At 41.2% G+C, this 10,633-nt stretch overlaps 2 protein-coding genes across 2 annotated transcripts; one reads left to right on the top strand and one right to left on the bottom strand.

The window, feature by feature from the left end:
* Nucleotides 1–497: 497 nt before the first annotated feature.
* Nucleotides 498–3,147, top strand: LOC145467045 (radial spoke head 1 homolog). The gene is made up of 2 exons (XM_081450565.1): nucleotides 498–676; nucleotides 2,204–3,147. The coding sequence occupies exons 1-2, from the start codon at nucleotides 498–500 to the stop codon at nucleotides 2,697–2,699; spliced, it is 675 nt and encodes a 224-aa protein (XP_081306691.1). The 3' UTR covers nucleotides 2,700–3,147.
* A 108-nt stretch (nucleotides 3,148–3,255) lies between these two features.
* LOC145467042 (uncharacterized) lies at nucleotides 3,256–8,901 on the bottom strand. The gene is made up of 4 exons (XM_081450562.1): nucleotides 8,717–8,901; nucleotides 7,218–7,508; nucleotides 6,637–6,708; nucleotides 3,256–6,203 (listed from the first exon to the last, which is right to left on the bottom strand). The coding sequence occupies exons 1-4, from the start codon at nucleotides 8,736–8,738 to the stop codon at nucleotides 3,673–3,675; spliced, it is 2,916 nt and encodes a 971-aa protein (XP_081306688.1). The 5' UTR covers nucleotides 8,739–8,901; the 3' UTR covers nucleotides 3,256–3,672.
* Between the last annotated feature and the right edge of the window lie 1,732 nt (nucleotides 8,902–10,633).

Below are 10,633 nucleotides of genomic sequence, written 5' to 3' on the forward strand. Positions count from 1 at the left end.
CCTCGCCCACTGAGCAACTAGAACACTCCTGGAAATAGAAAAGAACAAGCTCATGTATTCTGCAGATACGAAGATAATTTCTTGCGAGTTACAGAAGTTCCCCACCCTCCAGCCCTCAACTTCGAGTTTAGTTCACTAAGTAAGTTTTGGCTATTTTTCGATGGTAGAAGTCTTCGCTTTTTTTTTTTTTTTTTTTTCTTTTTTTTGGTTTGTTTATATCAGTCAAGTCAAATCTTTATAAAAAGTTTGTGTTACTCGCGCGCGGTCACGCGTGCCATGTGCGTGTCACAAATTAAAAAAATTCTTTCACGGGTGAAGAATTTCCGGCTCCCCGCAAACCTGTAACTTTACACCCCTGGGCTATTTTTGAGAGGTTTCGTTGTTCATGTCTCTTGGAGACGGATTCACTTCACAACAACACTGATCACAATTCCGAGTTGGAACGGTAGAAGTAGCGAGTCAAGGGCTGTGGATGATCCATTGCTTCTTGCACAAAGATGTCTTCTGATGAAGAAACGCTGCCAGATGACGATGGACTGCCGTATCTCGGTGAATATGACGGCGAAAGAAACGAGATGGAGGAACGGCACGGATTTGGACGAGCAAAGCTGCCTAACGGGGATACGTATGAAGGTTATTACGAAAACGGCAAGCGACACGGCGAAGGAGTTTACAGGTAAATTGTGTGATTAAGTCACCTCTCTTTTGGTACAGCCTGAAACACCGCGCACGTTCCCGCAGCCGCGCTATATTTGATCAGTGAATGTTAGTACGTTTGCCTCTCAATCAAAGCATTGAAGCGTTCGCATTATAATAAATAAACTATTTCACCTAGGCCAATTATCTCTGTCAAATTTCCAGTTCATCTGTGCTTTTTTAAAAGGCGAGCTAACTCTACACCGCAAGCATTCTCTCACAGTGAGATGCATGATAGTGTTGTGAATTACGACAGACGTAAACGAACGAAAGAGAAAGACTGCTAATACTACTAATACGATAACTTCACTGGCTTCAGTAGCTCGCTTATGCTCGACGCTCTCAAGAGAGAGCTTTCTTGCAACCTGGGCCGATTCCACCAGTCGGCTTACGTTTTAGACCTAACATAAGTAATATGTAGAAAAATAATAACAAACTGAATTGTATACACTGAACTTGTTTATTATTGATGTTCGCTTGACGGGAAATCGGCCTTTTGAAGCGCGAACTGAGATAAGACTGGACGAGCCTCTACCGAGGCGTATAATGCCGCTTCGACTTCTAATAGGCATTTTCTTTTTGTGGAACAAAACCATCTAAAGATCGTGTGCTCCAGTCTTCTTTCAAAATAGATTCTGTGAAAAACTGATGTTATGGGAAGGAAATACGAGGCCACTGAGTAAGGGTTGTCACAATGACTACAATGTCAAGCTTTGGCGTTGAAGTTTGCATGTTATACCATTAAGTTTTTTTTTTGTCTCCTTTATTCTGCTCTTTTTTTACATCAAAATTTTACTTAGAATTTTGATCCCATCTCCAGTCGGCCTTTGCAGTGTGTACACTGATTTCTAAGTTCCGCCTTCTATTTACTGCTACCTGTATAATTTTACGCCTCAGCATGCCCGCAGTTTTACCGTAGAATGCACTCAGAAGATGGAATCATTCAACCATATAAAAGTGTTTGCGAAGTCACGCGATAAAGGCTTTGCAAGCTGATCTCAACATACTGAAAAAATTATAACTTCTCTTTACTGACAAATATCGTATTATTGTACTATGTACAGAGAATTTGGGCTCCTATCTTACCACTGTTGTTTGCTGATCTTGTCAAATCCAAAAGCAATGAAGCATAAGTGAACAATATCACCAAAACACGGTCAAGGAACTATAGGTTGTAATATAATGTTCGTATATATTGGAGTAATTCCTGATTATTTAATAGCCAAGATACCTATGGCGAGACCAAACGAGCCTGATATGACGCCGAAAGCTACCAAAAAGATGCAATTAGGCGTTTCGGTCAAGTGAGCATGGCATACCGTAGCCATATCGAGGTAGTGACTTGATATCGTGGGATGCTTCAGATTGGTTAATTGCAAATTTGGGTATGATAATTGAACAAATCTTGACAAACACGATTCTTGAAAGTGTCTGCGTTTAGGAACTGTAAAAATAGCCAGGTCTGAAGGTCTACTGAGGTCACAGGTGAATTTTTGCTACTTTATAGGTTCAAAAATGGCGCGCGATATAAGGGACACTATATAGAGGGCAAGAAAAACGGTGAAGGCGTGTTCCTGTATCCAGACGGATCTAAGTACGAGGGGAGTTGGATCAACGATTTACGAAGTGGCTTGGGAACTTACACATACCCTAACGGCGACACCTACGAGGGAGAGTGGGCCCTAGGAAGCCGGCATGGCCACGGAGTGTATACGTACAAGGAGACTGGGTCCCGCTACGATGGCCGATGGTTTCACGGCAAGATGCAAGAGGAGGGACATCTCATCCATTCAAATCACAGATATGTTGGAAACTTTGAAGAAAATAAGCCAAGAGGACGAGGCAAGTACGTGTTCGATTCGGGCTGCGAACAGCTCGGAAAGTACGTGTGGAAAGAAACGGAAAATATAGGCGAGCATGAGGAAGACGAGGCGGAGATTATAGTTACACCGATGTGGGAGGGCCAAGAGATATGCGCCATAAATGAACATGTACAAGAGTAATCCTTCACTAAGCGTTTCCAACATTTTTGTTTGTTTCGTTTTGAGTTTTTTAGGCCTTTTAGTTGGTTCCGGCGTACTTCCAGAGTGATTTTAATTAGCCTGCGAAATCCTTCTGCATTCGCAGGCTATGAGTGAATATGGTGTTTTGTTAACCAATCATGTGCTTGTAAAGGCAGTCGTGATTTGCTGGCGCCGTTTTTCCCGCGCTTTGCTAGTGCGCCATTACATGTCTCTTCACTGTGATTGGTTGAAGCTTATTGTACAAGTTTTCTAACAAACCAAACGAAAAGCCACGCAATTTTTAGCTATAGTAATCTGTCTGCTGGAACAGCCCTATGTAACGACTAGTTTAGGAACTCGGGGGAAAATTTTGAAACGTGCTTTGTGATTCCGATTGGTCAGCAAAATACAAGAATTACCATTGCGTTATAAGAATCCACACTCAACGGCATCAGATTTAACTTACGAAAATATGCAATCCTCAAAAGATACAAGGAATGAAATTTAGAGAAGTACAAAGTAAATGTAAAAGGAGAGCATTCTTTATTTTGTAAGCTTTTTGTTTTTTTTTTTTGCTAAAAGCAAGTAACTTCATAGCATATAAAATTACTATAACCCGTTTTCTTACCTGTGCGGAGATATTTAAAACGACTTAAATAATTATAACAAGCGAGCGTTAAATAACATTACATTTTTGTTGAAGATTCTATGCAAGTCACAAACGGCACCAATTCAATTTTATTTTGTGTCATATTGAATCAGTATTAAACTATAGCGACAATTTCATGAAAGTCTTGTTAGCACATTTACTTCATTTGAATGGGTATGTGAACTCGTGTGAAAGCACGAAGGATGTTAACGTATTATCCACGCAAGGGTTTTTCGTTCCCAGAACTAAGCTTTGGTGAATTCATGCGGTGAGCTTATACTTTAATACTTTAGCTCGTTTCACACAACAAGTAAAATCTCTTAATCAACATAGTTCTTCCGGTAACTCATACACGCCTCGAGCGCTCTCTTCACGTGTCTCTCGCGATCTCAGTCCTTCGAGGAACGCGCGCGCGCGGGCAACCCAGTAATGTTCAGGGTGCAAGTTTTTTCCCTTCCACACTTCAAGACACTCTTCCAAGATTTTCCTTCCAGTCTCCACGTCTCCAAGGTGCGCGCAAACCTCCGCCATGAGCGCTCTATGATGGAACGCACCAGGGCTGACTGTGAGATTCAAATCTTCGTGCACCTGTACCAGCTCTTCCAAAACCTCCTTCGCACGAACATAATCCCCGCGCATTAGCAGAACGTCTGCGAGATGCGTACTCGCGCGCGGCCACGCGATATGACCCGAACTCCTATACACTTGAACAGCTCTTTGACACATGTCGTAAGCTTGGTCGACCTCTCCTAAATGCAGTTTCGCTGTTCCGTAGGTCATCATAACTCCAGTTGTAAATTTGTGTTGATCTCCATGAAGATCGTGGTAAATTTTCAACGCTTGTTCGTGGAGCGAGTCTGACTCTTTCAGATGCATTTTGGTGCTCCACGCGTTCGGATGTGTGTGGCGCAGACCCAGGTACCAACGGAGGTGCACTTTAGCCGTGTAGTTCAACACTTGGCCGCGGATAAACATTTCGGAAGTATCGCAAGTTTCCGCAATCTTCCTGGCCTCCTCAAGGACTTCAATGGCCTCTTCGTTTTCCCATCGGTCATGCAGAATGACTCCAAGATTACACAACCTCTCCGCGACTGGAACAGCTTTCTTTCCGTGAGCTTTCTTGGTTACGTCGACGCACAACTTCATGTACTCCTTCGCGAGATCCAGCTGGAAGCATTCCCGAAACGTAAATGCGAGGATGTTTAAAAGCTCTGACCGCTGTTTCATCCACTCCGCGTCAGATTGTGACTCGCAAAGTTTGTTAGCTTCCTCTAGAATTGGAATGACTTTATCCAGTTTTCCAGCCTCGCGATACGTGTAACCCAAATCACACAGCAAGGCACAGGCGTTTACATCAGTGGAGCAAAGCTGTTTGTTTATCTTGTAAGCCCGCTCAAGAAGCGCCACACGATGGTTGTCTGTTGCCCCGGCAACGTGAATGAGTCCGTCGGCCAGGTACACCAACGCCTGAACAAGCAAGCTACTTTCAATCCACTGGACTCGCTCAACTCCTTCAACGAATTCCTTCAAATGCGGACACAGAAGAATCCGTGTGGCGATGTCTTCTTGTTTGAGCTCGCCTTTCTTTTGCTTGTAAGCCTCGTTTAAGGATTGCAGTACGCCATTCAGCTCCTGTTTATCCACATTGTTTGTAGACACGTAAGCAGATTTTTCTTCATTGGCAGGTTTGTTTACGTCCGGTTTCCGTCTTATCTGTAAAAACGCCAGACGCATGACTTGATGAAGCGTGACTACTTCAATTCCTCTCTCACCAGTCTCAGGATAAATGAGTAAAGAGCATCTCGCTACCTTAACCTTGATATCATCAGGTACTCTAATCTTTGGGTCACCGCGCGCTTTAGCTTCGCGCAAAACGTAATCAGCAACGGTGTCCAAAGGTACGGGCTGGAGAGAGCAGTACGAAAGAAACACGAAGGCAGCTCGGAGTATTTCGTTGTTTACCGCCATCCGTCGTGCAGCGAATTCTGCCGCTGGCAGCATTGATTGCGGATAACATGGATTGTGATGCGTATAATCAGAATGATCGAGATATGCGAAGTATTCTTCGAGATTTGAAAGGTAGTTTTTCCACGAAAATTTGGAAAACGGGCGGTCCTCTCGCATCTGCCTAACGTAAACCGCAGCGCAAGCTAAGGAAAGCGGATAATGGCCCAGTAGTTTAGCGACTTTTTTAGCATCTTCATCGACATCCAAGCCTGATATTGCCCTCAACAAACCCATGGCATCGGCCTCTTCCATTCCTGAATCCAGCGTCATTACCTTGGCATGCGCGTGAGATCTGGGGACGAGCTCGCTGTCCTGAGTCGTTACAAGCACCAACCCCTTCCCCCACGGGCTGTCTTGCTCGGGTGTTGGCCAAAATTCTCGCAGTGGGTCATTCACCGTTAAATTATCAACGATCAATAACCAGAGAGCTGACGTTTCGCGGAGATAATTTTTAACATCTTCTACGTAACTCTTAATCCGCTCGCGTACGCTTCCTTGTATTTCGCGCTCTTTGGGGATTTCCAGTTTTTCGTGCAGTTCTTTATACGACTCTAACAGAGACTCTGGAGTCTGCGCGTGTAGGGTAGCTACAATTCGCGGGAATTTCACGCCGCGACTTTCGCACTCCTCTATGAACTCTTTTCCAAACTGCCTCGCTAACTGTGTTTTCCCGCAGCCCGGAGGCCCTTTCACATATATTCCCGTTACCATGGAAACTTTTGCACTCTTGCTCAACTCGCTGTAAATGTCTTTGATCTTTTGTATCTCTTTTCCTCGTCTTTGAGTTACATGAAACGGTTTACCAGGGAGAATTTCCACGGAAGGAAGAACTCTTTTCGGAGTCTCAGCTGAAGACGAATTTAAGAATAAAAAACAGGTTATAAACAATCTTCTTAACAATTACATCTTCCATATTTAAAAGTTTAAATTTCTCGACCTTGTCCCAACAACACACAAGGCTTTCTTCAGAAATACTGCATAAAAACCTAAAACCTATTTGCTTTTACCTTCGAAATCAAACTACAAGTTGTCTATATGTTCTCCAAAGCATTCTTATAGTACGAATACGTGTGCGTTTGGACAAGTGATGATGTATCAATCCAATAAGAACTCTGGTAAAAATGTGGACCTATCGTTGTTTGCCGACCTGTTGTCGTGACATTTCGGAAAAACTTTAATTTTAAATTAAAATCAGTGACTACTAAATGCACCGTAGGGCAGACGAGAAAATAAACAAAACTATATATCTAACAAGACAAAATCACCAAGTAACCCTCGTACCTTGTGGAACAACGTTATTATCTTTGAGTGAAACTTCAAGCTTTGCCATTCTTTCCTGAGCTAACTCGGCGTCTGTGAACAAAAAATTACAAGATCAAGTCATATTTTCAGTCACCCGAAAACTTCGTAGCCGGGTGTGTCTTCCTTTTGTCTCGTTAACTAGCCGCTGTTCAAAAAGGGGCCCCCTATATATATCCTCTCCGGGATGCCCTTGGCTGGACCCGAAAAATCGAGCCCAGGCTCCATTCACAAGCTCAAAAGACAGTTGACGTTATTTAATTACAGTATACATTTCCAGGAGCCCATTATGACTTTTCTTATAGCGTTGGTTTTGAGAATGGCGGTGAAGCCAAATCAAAACGATGTATTTCTAGCGGTCTGTTCCAGGCTGTAAGATCTCCCTTCTTGCCACCACTGTGACTTAGATGTTGAAAGGAGCCGTGATGGTCACCAAGAGACACCCCTACAATATAAGTGCGCGAGCTCTGGGATCGGAATTTCCAGGCATTTAGACATATCCAGAACTTGCGTACGAAACTGTATCTTTATTATAACACGCGTTACGTTGTTGTGTTACTTACCTCTGTCACGGCAGTAAGTGTCTATCAATTCACGCCTTTCAACAGCTTGGTGACCAAGCCCTTGAGCCAGTCTCTCGTAATTTGCCTCAGATCCCATCGATTCTTTCCATTTTCTCAGCATGGCGTAAGCCCTGTCCAGCGCCTTAAAATGATCTTCATCGATCTCATCCAGATGAGAATTTCTTAATCCCAAAGCCAGTCCAAGAGGTCTCCAGATCTTTACAATGTCGTGAGCTATGCTAAGGAGTTCTGTATCATCTGGAGCACCCAGCTTGAAGATTAGCTCTTTAACTGTTTTGGTGACAAAAAAAAAATTGGAGCTGAAGCCGATAATAGTTTATCGTTGCTTCATTGGGGTTCACGGTGTTTCAGCAAAAAGGGAGGACAAAGCATGTATACACGTGTTTGTGCTATTTCCTTCTATCATGCTGAAACACCTTTCGCTTCAATCGTCTGCAATCAAGCAACCGTGATTCACTCTTGCCCATAATACCTTTCGATATTGTCGTGCACGTTTTTATGCTTTTTCGCTTTTGTACTGATACGATAACCTTTCTCAAAACAGCCGTATATTGTGTTTTGTTCCACTGCTCAGCAATAGCATTGGATAATGTAAATCCCTGTGTAGATATGTCAATTTGTGAATCATGACACGGGAATTCCTTGCTGACACCCGTACACAGTCCGTCACGCAACATCACTCTCCAAGTGTTGCGTGACGATCAAAACAGAACGGCCGCTTCCTCACTCCCTCACTGATAGATGTTGTCGCAAAGTTTATAACATAGCAAAACTAAGGATATAAACTTCTAAATATTATATAAACAGCAAATGATGATTTCGCTGTGACTATGTTGAGCATGCTTTGGAATTTCGTGTGACCTTGGCATGGAGAGACTTTGCCTGGACTTTGAACTTAAGATACAACTCGATTTGTCGTTGTTAACATCGAGTTTTCTGGCGAGATAGTTTTACGAAACGGCATGAATAGCCATAAATAGGCAGAATATTAGGAGAAAACCCCGCCCTAACGGCCAAAAAAAACCAAAACAACGCAAAATGCAAATTACGCAGCCGAGTTAATTCACGGTTGTTTAAATTATATGTGAAAGTGAAATCGAAACTCAAATTAGCATAATGAAAGATGTCGGGAGATTCGAATTCCTACAAAACGCCAGCTTGAAGTTTTTCACAGAGACATCTTGGATATATTGCGAATCGAAGGGACTAATAACAATACGTAATCAATTTACTTAATATGATATATGGATCACAAATGGTGACAGATGTTGATGTAACTCTGTTGAACGCGTTCGTGTAAACTTCATCTCTAACGCCTGCATGAAGCATGAAAGGAACCAAATCTGAGAGAGATCTAGAAGGTCTAGAAGGTACACTTCCACATCTTTCGCGATTGAAGAACTCATCCACACGACATGACGAGAGATCGATACATAACCATCTTATGAGCAAGAAAATAACAAAACCACAATCCTTACTTCTTTGTTCGCGATCAGCCATCGCAGATGTAGCTACAAAATCTTCCTTTTCAAAGCGCCTCGGGAGAAAAACCCTTCGTCAACGGCATACGTACTAGAAAGGCCGTAGTGAATGATCTATCGGGGAAATAGGTTAGGTAGACTTTGGAAGTGCAGTATTAAAGCCAAGTAATGCTTCATATATAACTGTTCCGCATAGTAACTGTTTATATGATAAAACAGATTGTCGCCACGTCACGTGTTCGGGGAACTATCGGAAGCCTTACCACTTCCGGTCCTCTTCCGGGAACCCTGATGCAACAGCTAACTATTTAGGTCACCATTTTCATCAGCTAAAATTTTGGTGCAAGATATAATTATAAATGGAGATAAATCAGAGAGCGATTTTTTTTCTTCAATTAGGGGAACCGTGAGTTAACAGTTGAGGAGTTGTCGCCGATTCACCTTTGAATCTGAAAATAGTTTCACATTAGAACAGGCACCAAAATTCTCCAGAAATTGCCACGTCAGCCTAGCGTAACAAGTCATCATACTACATATCAGGTGTACGAGCTGGGTTAACATGACCCAGATTCATTCATTTTCCTACAAAAAACATCCCCTGTACTATTTTATTGGTAAGGGCCAAATATAGGAAAACGTTTGCGCGACGAATTGCCGCTAAGAAGGAATTCACCATGGAGACACCCCAAGTTCGAGTAACGATCGGCCAAAACCATGGTACCGAGGTTATCTGCATTCTATTGCAAACTTCGGTGCGATCGTTCTAAATATCTTCTCAAAACTCTCAAGTACGTTAAGGCCTAGGTCAAAGACTTTTACTTATAAAAATCATTTATTAGTTATATTTCTGAAGACATAAATGACAATTGAATTGGAACCAAATTTGAGCACACAGTTAATGTGTTAGGATTTACCGTCCTGGCCCGGCCAGTTGATCAAAGGGTGGATGATGGTATCGACCGGATAAATTTTTCTTATTATTGTAATGGTTGTAATTTTTTTTAGGTAGGTGTCAACAATTAGTAGAGGGAACGCTTCCCCTCAGCTAAACATTTTAGACACGGTAATAAAGTTTATTATTATTATTATTATTATTATTATTATTATTACTATTATTATGTTATGATGATGACAGTAGTATTAGTATTAGTTGTAGTAACCATGATATCATGACATATATGATATGACGATGATGATAATAAATTATTATTATTATTATTATTTTGATATTATTATTATTATTATTATTATTATAATTACCGAAAACTTAAGGAACAACAGAATTTCTGAATTTTTTACCAGATACATGTAAGATTCAAGTTTGTATGGAAAAGTACTCAATAAAGTTTGTTATTATCATTAAAACAATTTTAAAAAAATATTATTATTATTATTATTATTATTATTATTATTATTATTATCACTATCCAGTAGATAGCGTGGTTTGTTTTGTTAACACTTATCCGCTGGATAGCGTTATCCAGCCTTCGGACAACTGGCCCCAGAACATTTAATGTTTTTCAACAAAATTCGACTTTTGATCATTTATATCTTCTAAAAACTAAATCAGGGAAGATTGTTCTAAACAACAGATAATTTAAATTTGCATCGAAAACACTCATTTGTTGTAATTGAAATTTGCCAACAAGTAATTCGTCGATTTACTAAATTTTAACAAAATGTTCACGTGAAAAAATAATATGTCGAGGCAAGGTTTTATAATCAGTGAATATTTCAGCTTGGCGAAACAAATATGCTGGCAAGAGATATAGCTGCCCAACCATAATTCTTACATTCCTAACCCAGAAGAAATCATTTCTTCTTGAGAATCTAAGAAATCATTTCTAATTAACAACCCGGCCCAAACGTCGAAAACAAATTTTGAAGTTTATATGAAATATGATTTTACCTGTA

Source organism: Orbicella franksi, chromosome 14 (genome assembly GCF_964199315.1).
Source record: "Orbicella franksi chromosome 14, jaOrbFran1.1, whole genome shotgun sequence".
NCBI lineage: Eukaryota > Metazoa > Cnidaria > Anthozoa > Scleractinia > Merulinidae > Orbicella > Orbicella franksi.

Coding starts and splice junctions, on each gene's coding strand:
- LOC145467045 (XM_081450565.1), top strand. CDS start 498: ATGTCTTCTGATGAAGAAACGCTGCCAGATGACGATGGACTGCCGTAT. Junction 677..2,203: donor CACGGCGAAGGAGTTTACAG/GTAAATTGTGTG, acceptor GCTACTTTATAG/GTTCAAAAATGGCGCGCGAT.
- LOC145467042 (XM_081450562.1), bottom strand. CDS start 8,738: ATGGCTGATCGCGAACAAAGAA. Junction 7,509..8,716: donor GGCTGATCGCGAACAAAGAA/GTAAGGATTGTG, acceptor TCACCAAAACAG/TTAAAGAGCTAATCTTCAAG. Junction 6,204..6,636: donor TAATAACGTTGTTCCACAAG/GTACGAGGGTTA, acceptor ATTCGTCTTCAG/CTGAGACTCCGAAAAGAGTT.